Source organism: Gymnodraco acuticeps, unplaced genomic scaffold (genome assembly GCF_902827175.1).
Source record: "Gymnodraco acuticeps unplaced genomic scaffold, fGymAcu1.1, whole genome shotgun sequence".
Lineage (NCBI taxonomy): Eukaryota > Metazoa > Chordata > Actinopteri > Perciformes > Bathydraconidae > Gymnodraco > Gymnodraco acuticeps.
In genome coordinates, this window is record NW_022990486.1 from 156,071 (window position 1) to 172,466 (window position 16,396).

Genomic DNA, 16,396 nt, shown 5'->3' on the forward strand with positions numbered 1-16,396 from the left:
GAGGTAAAAGGTTATCACAGGGGAAATGTTGGCTTTAGAAAAAAAGAAAAGTTAATATGAATTAGGATCTGAATGATACAGGGACAGACCTCCAGAATATTGATGGAAAGAAACTGGAACGTTTAGTGTCTGTTAGTGCTACTGAAGTGGAGATGATTTGAGAAAATGAACTTTAACGATATGTTTTGTAACGATCCTTAAATGTTGCAAAACCCTGCATGCACGGGAACATCCGGTATCTTTTATTTTTAGCAATAGATGCATAATCTAATGCTAACTATTGGTGGATTTAGGAGAAATCTAGAGACGCAAACTGACAACGTTAGTAACAATGAAGACCTAAATGTGTATTTTGGATGCTGTCTAATAGTGACTCATTAATACGTGCACATATTTGAATGTTAGTAGCTGCAGCTGCTCAAAGATGTTGATTGAATGGAAACAGGGATAAAAACAGTAGTGTGCCACCCTTCCAAAACATATCACTTTATTACATCGCTTGAAACAATAAATGACAAAATCAGGCAAACCAAAGGTATGATCGTAAATTAAAAAGCACATTGTTGGATATCTCAGCTCTGCACTTGAAGGGACATTTAGATACATAGTTCCACTTTACCAAATCCTGTTTGTAGAAGCGATGTGTTTCAGGGAGCTTATTCGAGGAATGCAAAAGTATATTCATAAGAGAAAATCAGAGAGGATGTAGCTTTAAAATACTTTACAAAATGCTGATATTGGTTTTTCTGAAGACTCGTGGGTGTCTGTCAAACAAGTTGCTTTGGCGTCAGTAGCAGCTTTCTTTCAACATGTGATAAAATGTCTTTACAGTATTCTACAATTGTGCCTTGTCTCTGTTTCCCTTTGCGTCTCTGAGCTCCACGGTTCAGATGGAGACTTTGAGGGGCTTCTAAAGATCTTCTGAAGAAGATGAGGAGTGTGTCTCAGTGGTGATGTCTCATGGTTTTCTGTAGCTGGCAGACTTCTTTCCACTGACCATGTAGAACGGGGGAATAGACCTGCTGATACAGGTCGAAGGATCACAAAGCCCCTGAGGCCCTGAAGGCCCTCTTGGACCGGAGGCTCCTGGGACTCCGGGGTTTCCTGTCTCACCGCGTTGTCCATCTTTGCCGTCCTTTCCAACGCCAGGAACACCTGCTGCACCTGAGAAGAAGAGACATTGGACATTTTTAAGAAAAAGTTAAATATTACTTGTAAGTGAAGCTTATGAATATAATATAGAAAGGTGTAATCTTTCACATTCACTTTTCAACTTAATATATCAAGACTTTTTTCAACATGGTATATTATTACTATGCTGTGTAATAAAAAATAAATAAAAATACTAAACCATAAACAATTTTCAACATACTATTCTAGGATTTTTTGAGACATACAATATTGTGACTTTTTTTTAAACATTGTATACTATTACTCTACAATAAAAACATTTCAACCGAGTATAGTATGATTTTTTTCTCAAGATACTATACTATAAAAAAAAATTCAACATAGTATACTATGATATTTTTCAAAACAGTATAGGCTACTTAAATATACTTTTTTGGGGGGGGGGGGTTGACAAACTGTACAGTGACATTTTTCAAAATGTTGCTAATAGTATAGTTGGAACATTTTATACTATGACCTTTTTTTCGAAATTCTATAATAAGACTTGTTGGTCACTTTGTATGCAGTATCATTATAGTAGATATTTCCTCAGACATTTTTTATTTGAGTGCCAGTTGTTACTAAAGAGGATCATTCTCAGATTGTGCTTTCCAAATGACATGACTGTATCCTCACCTCGTGCACCTGGTTCTCCGGTGCTTCCTTTGATTCCTACACCGTCCTCTCCCTTGGCTCCATTATCTCCCTTTCCCCCAGAGTCACCTGCAGGACACAACGTCACAAAGATGACGCACAAACTAATGCTGCAATGAAATGAGGAGGCCTACTGTTTCCACAGTTATGAAGGGAGCTAATGAGGAAACGTAATATCTCCACTCTGATCTTCCAGTGAATCATTGATTGTATAATGTCTTGCATGAGTGTTTCCTTTCCATCTGCTGTGGCAGTGTGAAGACAAAAGTCGAACTCTTGATTTTTAAGGCTTCGCTTAATTTCCTGCCACTGTGTTCTCTGTGTGAGTTCTGGATGCTCTCCAGGAAAATAAGAGAAAGGAAAACGCTATCACAGCGGTACAGCTTATCTTCCCCACTGCTGGTGAAACTCACGCTGTATTTCCAAAACACTTTTGCTCAATTGTGCTGAAATAAGCAGTTCTACTTATCTCACAGCTGGCTTTGATACATTTTTGGGTAACACTTTATATTAAGGTACACATATTCGCCATCAACTAGTTGTTAATTAACATGCATGTTGTGTATTAGTAAAAAGACATTAATGAAGCAAGGGACAGAGGATCAACCGGATCAACTCACGGGCATACACTTATTCTCTCAACATTGTATGTTACTCTGGTTACACTGCGCCCCCTATTGGCAGGAGTATACCAGAACACAACAATGCATATTAGCAGTATATTGGCTCTTTATTAGTCATTATAAAACACGTATTAATGCCTTATTCTACATGACCGTATTCTACAAGTAATAAGCCATTAGTTGAGAGTTTTTCCTCAATAACCCTCTAATTAATGCTTGTTTATTGTAAGTAAGGAAGTTGTTGTACATGAGTCTGGGTCTTAATATGCGCTGCTCAATATGGGCCTAATAAGGCAGTAGTACCACAAGAATAGTAATTCTCCCATAATAACACTTAACAAATATGATCTATTCTTATGTAACAAGACATGAAACAAATGAAGCTCAGCACAAGTTCAACCAGGACGACCTTCTCTACTCATTCATTTACTATGCTATGTCACTACTCTCTCTCCTCTCAATAAGTGATCGGGGGCGTCACTCCCCAACTTAACCAATCACTTCGCTCTATTCTCACAAGCCTATCATAGCGCTCCGCTAACCCTTTTAAATCTGCTCTCCCCCCTCTGACAGCTGTCATTTCAGGTGACTCTACACAACCCTCCTCCCCCCCTTTTCACCTCCCGTCCCTCTGAATCCAGGGTCAAGCTAAGCCCCTCCCCTTCAGACCGAACCCAACTATCCATTCACCACCACCAGGGTCAAGCTAAGCCCCTCCCCTTCAGACCGACCCCAACTATCCATTCACCACCACCAGGGTCAAGCTAAGCCCCTCCCCTTCAGACCGAACCCAACTATCCATTCACCACCACCAGGGTCTAGACCCCGGGGGGTTTCATTGGATCGGTTCTACCCTCCCGAATGATACTCCTGCACAACGGGGCCTAATCGCCAAAACTCCATTACATTCATTCGTGTATTCCTGGCAATAAATATGTATTCTTATCAAAACCATCTCTCCTGATTGAACAGGTGTTAATTGTGTCAAAATAACTCAAAATGTGGTATTTCTAACTCAGAATATGTTCCCTATTTTAAAGTGAAGTCTTGTTCATGACCAATAAGCTAGTAGTTTTACTCTAATATGTTGATGAACAACTAGTTGATGGTGAATATGTATACCTTAATCTAAAGTGTTACCCATTTTAGTTTTTTGAGCAGTGGAGGGTGAATTATTAGAGACTCACTGACCTGTCTTGCCTGGCATGCCTGGAAGTCCAAAGAAGCCTGGATGACCTTTGGCCCCTGCTGGCCCCGGGGCCCCTGCTGCTCCTGATGGTCCTGCTGGTCCTTCTGGTCCAGAGGCTCCTACAGGTCCAGGAGTACCAGGAGCACCAAGGGCTGAGGGCCTCTTCAGCATCTCCCTCATGAACTCTGCTAGTTGCTCTACAAAGACACAACAGAAAATAGCTTGAAACAGGAACGTATGAGGGATGATACAGATGTAATGAATTCATGTGAACATGTATGCACCTTCAACAACGACTGAGCACATTTCCCGAAGCTTGTCATCGTTCACTTTAGGGCCCTGTGAGTGGATGAATGAATGAATGGATGAACATCAACATTGCAAAGCCTAACATACTATGAATTCATTTTTATTGACAATTATATTGCAAACAACTCTATGACATTTCTTGTAACTATAACATATGATGAGATATTTCATGATACGATATCTTATTATACTATATTATGAAAGTATCAATGGACATTTTATACAACAATACATCTACATAATATGTGTTTACTATAGCATGGCGTTTTTAGGTCACACTGACGTTGCCATTTTTGTTATAATTCTCTTATAATGCACTGTGAAATTATTTTTGGAATATAATCTATATTTGATCATTTATATATAATAGTAGGTCAATATTGTGACATCCTATATACTAGGATTTTTGTAAACCTTTTTTACAACAGGCTAGCATGTTAACTTGTCTTTCCCAATAAATGATTGGATCGGATTGGAAAAATAGGTATTCAAATATTAACAATACAGTTTTGACACTAAAATTAAATGAATTAAAAAGTGACCCAAGTCTGTTTACTGTGTCTTTAAGAAGCTATAATATTTGAATTCACCCTCTTAGACTTGACTTATTAGCACACAGCACACCTGCACTTGATGAGAATGTATTTTTAGTTTATTATGCAGATTTTGTAATATCAACACTTACAGGTACACCCCTGGGGCCTGGGGTTCCAGGAAGACCTTGTTCTCCATCCAGTCCTCGGGACCCCATTGGACCGGATAAACCCCCGTGACCCGTCTGACCCGGTCTGCCTTCGTCTCCGGTAGCTCCTCGTGTGCCTTTGTCACCACGCTTCAGGTGGAAAAACAACATTTAGATCCCATTCAGAGGAAACTATAAGTCTGAAGGTTAGGATTTGTTCACATACAATGTAGGTCGCTTCCAGAGAGGGCAAAGTACACACATCCTTTACTCAAGTAGAAGTACAGATACTCGTGTTTTAAAATACTCTGGTAAAAGTACTGACTAAACTTCTTTACTCAAGTCAAAGTAAAGAGGCTTTGAAATGTACTTCATTAAAAAGTACCCATAGCTAGCAGCTGTTTTAAAGAGTACCTGACCTCCCTTTATATTCATAGAACAATAATGTCATTGTTAGCTAATGAATGTTTCCATGCTGAACAACGGCAACATGACAACGTTTCCATTGGTCCCTCTTCTTTAGAGAAGACCAGGAAATGATGGATACACGGATCGTGTTCAAATCAATAGGCACGCAATGACTCTAAAGAATAATGATCACGCATCAAACACACATTCAGACTAAAGGAACCAGCTGTTTGGGAAATGAGAGAAGTAGAAAGTACAAGTATTTGAGTTCAACATGTAAGAAGTAGAAAGTACAGGTATTTGAGTTCAACATGTAAGAAGTAGAAAGTACAGGTATTTGAGTTCAACATGTAAGAAGTAGAAAGTACAGGTATTTGAGTTCAACATGTAAGAAGTAGAAAGTACAGGTATTTGAGTTCAACATGTGAGAAGTAGAAAGTACAGGTATTTGAGTTCAACATGTAAGAAGTAGAAAGTACAGGTATTTGTGTTCAACATGTAAGAAGTAGAAAGTACAGGTATTTGTGTTCAACATGTAAGAAGTAGAAAGTACAGGTATTTGAGTTCAACATGTAAGAAGTAGAAAGTACAGGTATTTGTGTTCAACATGTAAGAAGTAGAAAGTACAGGTATTTGTGTTCAACATGTAAGAAGTAGAAAGTACAGGTATTTGAGTTCAACATGTAAGAAGTAAAAGTACAGGTATTTGGGTTCAACATGTAAGAAGTAGAAAGTACAGGTATTTGTGTTCAACATGTAAGAAGTAGAAAGTACAGGTATTTGTGTTCAACATATAAGAAGTAGAAAGTACAGGTATTTGAGTTCAACATGTAAGAAGTAGAAAGTACAGGTATTTGGGTTCAACATGTAAGAAGTAGAAAGTACAGGTATTTGTGTTCAACATGTAAGAAGTAGAAAGTACAGGTATTTGAGTTCAACATGTAAGAAGTAGAAAGTACAGGTATTTGAGTTCAACATGTGAGAAGTAGAAAGTACAGGTATTTGAGTTCAACATGTAAGAAGTAGAAAGTACAGGTATTTGTGTTCAACATGTAAGAAGTAGAAAGTACAGGTATTTGAGTTCAACATGTAAGAAGTAGAAAGTACAGGTATTTGTGTTCAACATGTAGGAAGTAGAAAGTACAGGTATTTGGGTTCAACATGTAAGAAGTAGAAAGTACAGGTATTTGAGTTCAACATGTAAGAAGTAGAAAGTACAGGTATTTGTGTTCAACATGTAAGAAGTAGAAAGTACAGGTATTAGTGTTCAACATGTAAGAAGTAGAAAGTACAGGTATTTGTGTTCAAAGTGTAAGAAGTAGAAAGTACAGGTATTTGGGTTCAACATGTAAGAAGTAGAAAGTACAGGTATTTGTGTTCAACATGTGAGAAGTAGAAAGTACAGGTATTTGTGTTCAACATGTAAGAAGTAGAAAGTACAGGTATTTGTGTTCTACATGTGAGAAGTAGAAAGTACAGGTATTTGTGTTCAAAGTGTAAGAAGTAGAAAGTACAGGTATTTGTGTTCAACATGTAAGAAGTAGAAAGTACAGGTATTTGTGTTCAAAGTGTAAGAAGTAGAAAGTACAGGTATTTGGGTTCAACATGTAAGAAGTAGAAAGTACAGGTATTTGTGTTCAACATGTGAGAAGTAGAAAGTACAGGTATTTGTGTTCAACATGTAAGAAGTAGAAAGTACAGGTATTTGAGTTCAATATGTAAGAAGTAGAAAGTACAGGTATTTGTGTTCAACATGTAAGAAGTAGAAAGTACAGGTATTTGTGTTCAATATGTAAGAAGTAGAAAGTACAGGTATTTGTGTTCAATATGTAAGAAGTAGAAAGTACAGGTATTTGTGTTCAACATGTAAGAAGTAGAAAGTACAGGTATTTGTGTTCAATATGTAAGAAGTAGAAAGTACAGGTATTTGTGTTCAATATGTAAGAAGTAGAAAGTACAGGTATTTGTGTTCAACATGTAAGAAGTAGAAAGTACAGGTATTTGTGTTCAATATGTAAGAAGTAGAAAGTACAGGTATTTGTGTTCAACATGTAAGAAGTAGAAAGTACAGGTATTTGTGTTCAACATGTAAGAAGTAGAAAGTACAGGTATTTGTGTTCAAAATGTAAGAAGTAGAAAGTACAGGTATTTGTGTTCAACATGTAAGAAGTAGAAAGTACAGGTATTTGTGTTCAAAATGTAAGAAGTAGAAAGTACAGGTATTTGTGTTCAACATGTAAGAAATAGAAAGTACAGGTATTTGTGTTCAAAATGTAAGAAGTAGAAAGTACAGGTATTTGTGTTCAACATGTGAGAAGTAGAAAGTACAGGTATTTGTGTTCAACATGTAAGAAATAGAAAGTACAGGTATTTGTGTTCAAAATGTAAGAAGTAGAAAGTACAGGTATTTGTGTTCAATATGTAAGAAGTAGAAAGTACAGGTATTTGTGTTCAATATGTAAGAAGTAGAAAGTACAGGTATTTGTGTTCAATATGTAAGAAGTAGAAAGTACAGGTATTTGTGTTCAACATGTAAGAAGTAGAAAGTACAGGTATTTGTGTTCAATATGTAAGAAGTAGAAAGTACAGGTATTTGTGTTCAACATGTAAGAAGTAGAAAGTACAGGTATTTGTGTTCAACATGTAAGAAGTAGAAAGTACAGGTATTTGGGTTCAACATGTAAGGAGTAGAAAGTACAGGTATTTGTGTTCAACATGTAAGAAGTAGAAAGTACAGGTATTTGAGTTCAACATGTAAGAAGTAGAAAGTACAGGTATTTGGGTTCAACATGTAAGAAGTAGAAAGTACAGGTATTTGTGTTCAACATGTAAGAAGTAGAAAGTACAGGTATTTGAGTTCAACATGTAAGAAGTAGAAAGTACAGGTATTTGTGTTCAACATGTAGGAAGTAGAAAGTACAGGTATTTGAGTTCAACATGTAAGAAGTAGAAAGTACAGGTATTTGAGTTCAACATGTGAGAAGTAGAAAGTACAGGTATTTGTGTTCAACATGTAAGAAGTAGAAAGTACAGGTATTTGAGTTCAACATGTAAGAAGTAGAAAGTACAGGTATTTGTGTTTCAACATGTAGGAAGTAGAAAGTACAGGTATTGGGTTTTCAACATGTAAGAAGTAGAAAGTACAGGTATTTGAGTTCAACATGTAAGAAGTAAGAAAGTACAGGTATTTGTGTTCAACATGTAAGAAGTAGAAAGTACAGGTATTAGTGTTCAACATGTAAGAAGTAGAAAGTACAGGTATTTGTGTTCAAAGTGTAAGAAGTAGGAAAGTACAGGTATTTGGGTTCAACATGTAAGAAGTATGAAAGTACAGGTATTTGTGTTCAACATGTGAGAAGTAGAAAGTACAGGTATTTGTGTTCAACATGTAAGAAGTAGAAAGTACAGGTATTTGTGTTCTACATGTGAGAAGTAGAAAGTACAGGTATTTGTGTTCAAAGTGTAAGAAGTAGAAAGTACAGGTATTTGTGTTCAACATGTAAGAAGTAGAAAGTACAGGTATTTGTGTTCAAAGTGTAAGAAGTAGAAAGTACAGGTATTTGGGTTCAACATGTAAGAAGTAGAAAGTACAGGTATTTGGGTTCAACATGTAAGAAGTAGAAAGTACAGGTATTTGTGTTCAACATGTGAGAAGTAGAAAGTACAGGTATTTGTGTTCAACATGTAAGAAGTAGAAAGTACAGGTATTTGAGTTCAATATGTAAGAAGTAGAAAGTACAGGTATTTGTGTTCAACATGTAAGAAGTAGAAAGTACAGGTATTTGTGTTCAATATGTAAGAAGTAGAAAGTACAGGTATTTGTGTTCAATATGTAAGAAGTAGAAAGTACAGTGTATTTGTGTTCAACATGTAGAAGTAGAAAGTACAGGTATTTGTGTTCAATATGTAGAAGTAGAAAGTACAGGTATTTGTGTTCAATATGTAAGAAGTAGAAAGTACAGGTATTTGTGTCAACATTTAAGAAGTAGAAAGTACAGTATTTGTGTTCAACATGTAAGAAGTAGAAAGTACAGGTATTTGTGTTCAACATGTAAGAAGTAGAAAGTACAGGTATTTGTGTTCAACATGTAAGAAGTAGAAAGTACAGGTATTTGTGTTCAGGTATTTGTGTTCAAAATGTAAGAAGTAGAAAGTATAGGTATTTGTGTTCAAAATGTAAGAAGTAGAAAGTACAGGTATTTGTGTTCAACATGTGAGAAGTAGAAAGTACAGGTATTTGTGTTCAACATGTAATGTAAGAGTAGAAAGTACAGGTATTTGTGTTCAATAGTAAGAAGTAGAAAGTACAGGTATTTGTGTTCAATATGTAAGAAGTAGAAAGTACAGGTATTGTGTTCAATATGTAAGAAGTAGAAAGTACAGGTATTTGTGTTCAACATGTAAGAAGTAGAAAGTACAGGTATTTGTGTTCAATATGTAAGAAGTAGAAAGTACAGGTATTTGTGTTCAACATGTAAGAAGTAGAAAGTACAGGTATTTGTGTTCAACATGTAAGAAGTAGAAAGTACAGGTATTTGGGTTCAACATGTAAGGAGTAGAAAGTACAGGTATTTGTGTTCAACATGTAAGAAGTAGAAAGTACAGGTATTTGAGTTCAACATGTAAGAAGTAGAAAGTACAGGTATTTGAGTTCAACATGTAAGAAGTAGAAAGTACAGGTATTTGAGTTCAACATGTAAGAAGTAGAAGTAAGGTATTTGTGTTCACATGTAAGAAGTAGAAAGTAACAGGTATTTGAGTTTCAACAGTAAGAAGAGTAGAAAGTACAGGTATTTGAGTTCGACATGTGAGAAGTAGAAAGTACAGGTATTTGAGTTCAACATGGTAAGAAGTAGAAAGTACAGGTATTTGAGTTCAACATGTGAGAAGTAGAAAAGTACAGGTATTTGAGTTCAACATGTAAGAAGTAGAAAGTACAGGTATTTGAGTTCACATGTGAGAAGTAGAAAGTACAGGTATTTTAGTTCAACATGTAAGAAGTAGAAAGTACAGGTATTGTGTTCAACATGTAAGAAGTAGAAAGTACAGGTATTTGTGTTCAACATGTAAGAAGTAGAAAGTACAGGTATTTGAGTTCAACATGTAAGAAGTAGAAAGTACAGGTATTTGTGTTCAACATGTAAGAAGTAGAAAGTACAGGTATTTGTGTTCAACATGTAAGAAGTAGAAAGTACAGGTATTTGAGTTCAACATGTAAGAAGTAAAAGTACAGTATTTGGGTTCAACATGTAAGAAGTAGAAAGTACAGGTATTTGAGTTCAACATGTAAGAAGTAGAAAGTACAGGTATTTGAGTTCAACATGTAAGAAGTAGAAAGTACAGGTATTTGAGTTCAACATGTAAGAAGTAGAAAGTACAGGTATTTGTGTTCAACATGTAAGAAGTAGAAAGTACAGGTATTTGAGTTCAACATGTAAGAAGTAAAAGTACAGGTATTTGGGTTCAACATGTAAGAAGTAGAAAGTACAGGTATTTGTGTTCAACATGTAAGAAGTAGAAAGTACAGGTATTTGTGTTCAACATGTAAGAAGTAGAAGTACAGGTATTTGAGTTCAACATGTAGAAGTAGAAAGTACAGGTATTTGGGTTCAACATGTAAGAAGTAGAAAGTACAGGTATTTGAGTTCAACAGTAAGAAGTAGAAAGTACAGGTATTTGGTTTTCAACATGTAAGAAGTAGAAAGTACAGGTATTTGTGTTCAACATGTAAGAAGTAGAAAGTACAGGTATTTGAGTTCAACATGTAAGAAGTAGAAAGTACAGGTATTTGGGTTCAACATGTAAGAAGTAGAAAGTACAGGTATTGTGAGTTCAACATGTAAGAAGTAGAAAGTACAGGTATTTGAGTTCAACATGTGAGAAGTAGAAAGTACAGGTATTTGTGTTCAACATGTAAGAAGTAGAAAGTACAGGTATTTGAGTTCAACATGTAAGAAGTAGAAAGTACAGGTATTTGTGTTCAACATGTAGAAGTAGAAGTACAGGTATTTGGGTTCAACATGTAAGAAGTAGAAAGTACAGGTATTTGAGTTCAACATGTAAGAAGTAGAAAGTACAGGTATTTGAGTTCAACATGTAAGAAGTAGAAAGTACAGGTATTTGAGTTCAACATGTAAGAAGTAGAAAGTACAGGTATTTGTGTTCAACATGTAAGAAGTAGAAAGTACAGGTATTTGAGTTCAACATGTAAGAAGTAGAAAGTACAGGTATTTGTGTTCAACATGTAGAAGTAGAAAGTACAGGTATTTGGGTTCAACATGTAAGAAGTAGAAGTACAGGTATTTGAGTTCAACATGTAAGAAGTAGAAAGTACAGGTATTTGGTTCAACATGTAAGAAGTAGAAAGTACAGGTATTTGAGTTCAACATGTAAGAAGTAAAGTACAGGTATTTGTGTTCAACATGTAAGAAGTAGAAAGTACAGGTATTTGGGTTCAACATGTAAGAAGTAGAAAGTACAGGTATTTGAGTTCAACATGTAAGAAGTAGAAAGTAAGGTATTTGGTTCAACATGTAAGAAGTAGAAAGTACAGGTATTTGAGTTCAACATGTAAGAAGTAGAAAGTACAGGTATTTGAGTTCAACATGTGAGAAGTAGAAAGTACAGGTATTGTGTTCAACATGTAAGAGTAGAAAGTACAGGTATTTGAGTTCAAACATGTAAGAAGTATAAGTACAGGTATTTGTGTTCAACATGTAGGAAGTAGAAAAGTACAGGGTATTTGGGTTCACATGTAAGCAAGTAAGAAGTAGAAAGTACAGGTATTTGAGTTCAAAATGTAAGAAGTAGAAAGTACAGGGATTGAGTTTCAACATGTAAGAAGTAGAAAGTACAGGTATTTGGTTCAACATGTAAGAGTAGAAAGTACAGGTATTTGAGTTCAACATGTAAGAAGTAGTAGAAAGTACATGGTATTTGTGTTCACCATGTAGGAAGTAGAAAGTACAGGTATTTGGTTCAACATGTAAGAAGTAGAAAGTACAGGTATTTGAGTTCAACATGTAGAAGTAGAAAAGTACAGGGTCTTTGAGTTCAACATGTAGAGAAGTAGAAAGTACAGGTATTTGTGTTCAAACATGTAAGAAGTAGGAAGAAGTACAGGTATTTGAGTCAACGATGATAAGAAGTAGAAAGTACAGGTGATTTTGAGTTTCAAACATAGTAAAGAAGTAGAAAGTTATCAGGTATTTGTAGTTCAACATGTAGAAGTAGCAAAGTACAGGTATTTTGAGTTCAACATGTAAGAAGTAGAAAGTAGCAGGTATTTGTGTGTTCAACAGTGTAAGAAGTAGAAGTACAGGTATTGAGTCAAACATGTAAGAAGTAGAAAGTAGCAGGTCATTTGGGTCAAACATGTAAGAAGTAGAAAGTACAGGCTATTTTGAGTTCAACATGTAAGAGTAGAAAGTACAGGTATTTGAGTTCAACATGTAAGAGTAGAAAGTACAGGTATTTGAGTTCACATGTAAGAAGTAGAAAGTACAGGTATTTGAGTTCAACATGTAAGAAGTAGAAAGTACAGGTATTTGTGTTCACATGTAAGAAGTAGAAAGTAGCATGTATTTGAGTTCACATGTAAGAAGTAGAAAGTACAGGTATTTGTGTTCAACATGTAGGAAGTAGAAAGTACAGGTATTTGGGTTCAACATGTAAGAAGTAGAAAGTACAGGTATTTGATTTCAACATGTAAGAAGTAGAAAGTACAGGTATTTGGGTTCAACATGTAAGAAGTAGAAAGTACAGGTATTTGAGTTCAACATGTAAGAAGTAGAAAGTACAGGTATTTGTGTTCAACATGTAAGAAGTAGAAAGTACAGGTATTTGTGTTCAACATGTAAGAAGTAGAAAGTACAGGTATTTGAGTTCAACATGTAAGAAGTAGAAAGTACAGGTATTTGGTTCAACATGTAAGAAGTAGAAAGTACAGGTATTTGAGTTCAACAGTAAGAAGTAGAAAGTACAGGTATTGAGTTCAACATGTGAGAAGTAGAAAGTACAGGTATTTGTGTTCAACATTTAAGAAGTAGAAAGTACAGGTATTTGAGTTCAACAATGTAAGAAGTAGAAAGTACAGGTATTTGGTTCAACATGTAGGAAGTAGAAAGTACAGGTATTTGGTTCAACATGTAAGAAGTAGAAAGTACAGGTATTTGAGTTCAACATGTAAGAAGTAGAAAGTACAGGTATTTGAGTTCAACATGTAAGAGTAGAAAGTACAGTATTTGAGTTCAACATGTAAGAAGTAGAAAGTAAGGTATTGTGTTCAACATGTAAGAAGTAGAAGTACATGTATTTGAGTTCACATGTAAGAAGTAGAAAGTACAGGTATTTGTGTTCAACATGTAGGAAGTAGAAAGTACAGGTATTTGGGTTCAATATGTAAGAAGTAGAAAGTACAGGTATTTGAGTTCAACATGTAAGAAGTAGAAGAGTACAGGTATTTGAGTTCAACATGTAAGAAGTAGAAAGTACAGGTATTTGAGTTCAACATGTAAGAAGTAGAAAGTACAGGTATTGAGTTCAACATGTAAGAAGTAGAAAGTACAGGTATTTGTGTTCAACATGTAAGAAGTAGTAAAGTACAGGTATTAGTGTTCAACATGTAAGAAGTAGAAAGTACAGGTATTTGTGTTCAAAGTGTAAGAAGTAGAAAGTACAGGTATTTGGGTTCAACATGTAAGAAGTAGAAAGTACAGGTATTGGTGTCAACATGTGAGAAGTAGAAAGTACAGGTATTTGTGTTCAACATGTAAGAAGTAGAAAGTACAGGTATTTGTGTTCTACATGTGAGAAGTAGAAAGTACAGGTATTTGAGTTCAAAGTGTAAGAAGTAGAAAGTACAGGTATTTGTGTTCAACATGTAGAAGTAGAAAGTACAGGTATTTGTGTTCAAAGTTTAAGAAGTAAGAAGTACAGTATTTGGGTTCAACATGTAAGAAGTAGAAAGTACAGGTATTTGTGTCAACATGTGAGAAGTATGAAAGTACAGGTATTTGTGTTCAACATGTAAGAAGTAGAAAGTACAGGTATTTGATTTGTGTTCAACATGTAAGAAGTAGAAAGTACAGGTATTGTGTTCAATATGTAAGAAGTAGAATGATACAGGTATTGGGTTCAACATGTAAGAAGTTAGAAAGTACAGGTATTTGTGTTCAATATGTAAGAAGTAGAAAGTACAGTATTTGTGTTCAATATGTAAGAAGTAGAAAGTACAGGTATTTGTGTTCAACATGTAAGAAGTAGAAAGTACAGGTATTTGTGTTCAATATGTAAGAAGTAGAAAGTACAGGTATTTGTGTTCAATATGTAAGAAGTAGAAAGTACAGGTATTTGTGTTCAACATGTAAGAAGTAGTAAAGTACAGGTATTTTGGTGTTCAATATGTAAGAAGTAGAAAGTACAGGTATTTGTGTTCAACATGTAAGAAGTAGAAGTACAGGTATTTGGGTTCAACATGTAAGAAGTAGAAAGTACAGGTATTTGTGTTCAACATGTAAGAAGTAGAAAGTACAGGTATTTGTGTTCAACATGTGAGAAGTAGAAAGTACAGGTATTTGTGTTCAAAATGTAAGAAGTAGAAAGTACAGGTATTTGTGTTCAACATGTGAGAAGTAGAAAGTACAGGTATTTGTGTTCAAAATGTAAGAAGTAGAAAGTACAGGTATTTGTGTTCAATATGTAAGAAGTAGAAAGTACAGGTATTTGTGTTCAATATGTAAGAAGTAGAAAGTACAGGTATTTGTGTTCAATATGTAAGAAGTAGAAAGTACAGGTATTTGTGTTCACATGTAAGAAGTAGAAAGTACAGGTTTTGGTGTTCAACATGTAAGAAGTAGGAAAGTACAGGTATTTGTGTTCAACATGTAAGAAGTAGAAAGTACAGTATTTGGGTCAACATGTAGGAGTAGAAAGTACAGGTATTTGTGTTCAACATGTAAGTCAAAGTAAAAGTCGTCAAAAAATGTCCTCAAGTACAGTAGTGAAGTATTTGTACTCCACTACTTCCACTTCTGTCTGGTCGCTACAAATCCATTGTGTTACAGCTAGGCAAGGATCAATTTCTATATGAAAGATACTCAGGCAACAGTAAAGTAACAGTAATGTAAGAAGAGTACAGAGTGTAGTTTTATTTGTATACCTCTCCTTTGAGTCCAGTGATACCAGGAGGGCCCTGAAAAACACACACATATTGTTTTAATCCTCTCAAGGACAAGTTGACGCATTTTAACACACATGATGAGATCTCAAAACACCGATTAGCTTCACACACCTGTCTCCCTTAATCCCGAGATCTCCTGCCATTCCTGTGTCTCCCTGTGCACACAAATAAAATGAGTCTGTAATTGGCGGACCAGTGTAATCGCTGGAAAAGTGTCACTCAAAAACACAATCAAAATAAATGCCAGAGATTATAATGGTTCTTACCAAACTTCCCTTTGGAGTCCCATTAGTCCCATATCCCCCTAAAAAACACATATGAAAACACATTATGTACTTCAACTACTCCAACACTTCATTTTGATATTAAATATTATACCATAACATCGGTAAAAGGGGATTTTTCTAGACCTGATCACCTTTGTGTCAGTGTGACCCTTCAGTCCTCTGTCTCCCATGTCACCTTTATCTCCTTTGTCTCCCTGAAATACAGAGTTGTTCATATGCATATTCTACACGTTGATATTTTCTGGTTTTCTTTTTTCTATAATTTACTTTAAATTGGATTAGATTAGACATGTATTGATCCCAACATAGGAAATTGTTCTGTCCAAAACAGCAGGTTAACAAGGCATTGGAGTCAATAAATACAAAAATGGACAGATAATACAAACATATCAACAGTACAAATATATATAAGTATAGAGAGGCGAAGTCCCTTCCTTTCCGGGGAGCTCCGACCTTATTTCTGAAAAAGTATGTATTGAAGTCAATGGAGAGAAAGATTATCTTTCGATCCGTTTGAATTGTGCCACGAATTACACATATGATGTTTGTCAATTTAAAAGATAATTTTGCAAGTCAATTTTTTTTAAATGTGTCGTAAAACTGTGAAGTAATACTTTGTTTGTGTGGAAACCCGCTCAATGAACTACATCTCCGTCTCGCACCACACACCAAGACGGCCCGTCACGTTGAAACATTCACTTCTTTCTTTCAGAATGAGGCGGAGAGAAAGTATTAAAAGAGGTGAAAATCACTCCAAGTCTGGCACGTTGTGAGCTGTGCACACACACAAGGGGAGTTAGTCGGTTCCGTGAGAGCCAGCATGCGGGACCGGGATTCTGGGATTTGTAGTCTTTCTAGTTGCGTATTTTTCATAGTCTTATATTTCAACAGTTT

General features: G+C 35.4%; 1 protein-coding gene across 1 annotated transcript; it reads right to left on the reverse strand.

The window, feature by feature from the left end:
* Positions 1-466: 466 nt before the first annotated feature.
* LOC117552809 (collagen alpha-1(IX) chain-like) lies at positions 467-15,485 on the reverse strand. The gene is made up of 8 exons (XM_034226454.1): positions 15,482-15,485; positions 15,329-15,370; positions 15,195-15,230; positions 4,631-4,777; positions 3,921-3,975; positions 3,639-3,833; positions 1,807-1,893; positions 467-1,164 (listed from the first exon to the last, which is right to left on the reverse strand). The coding sequence occupies exons 2-8, from the start codon at positions 15,356-15,358 to the stop codon at positions 959-961; spliced, it is 756 nt and encodes a 251-aa protein (XP_034082345.1). The 5' UTR covers positions 15,359-15,370; positions 15,482-15,485; the 3' UTR covers positions 467-958.
* Between the last annotated feature and the right edge of the window lie 911 nt (positions 15,486-16,396).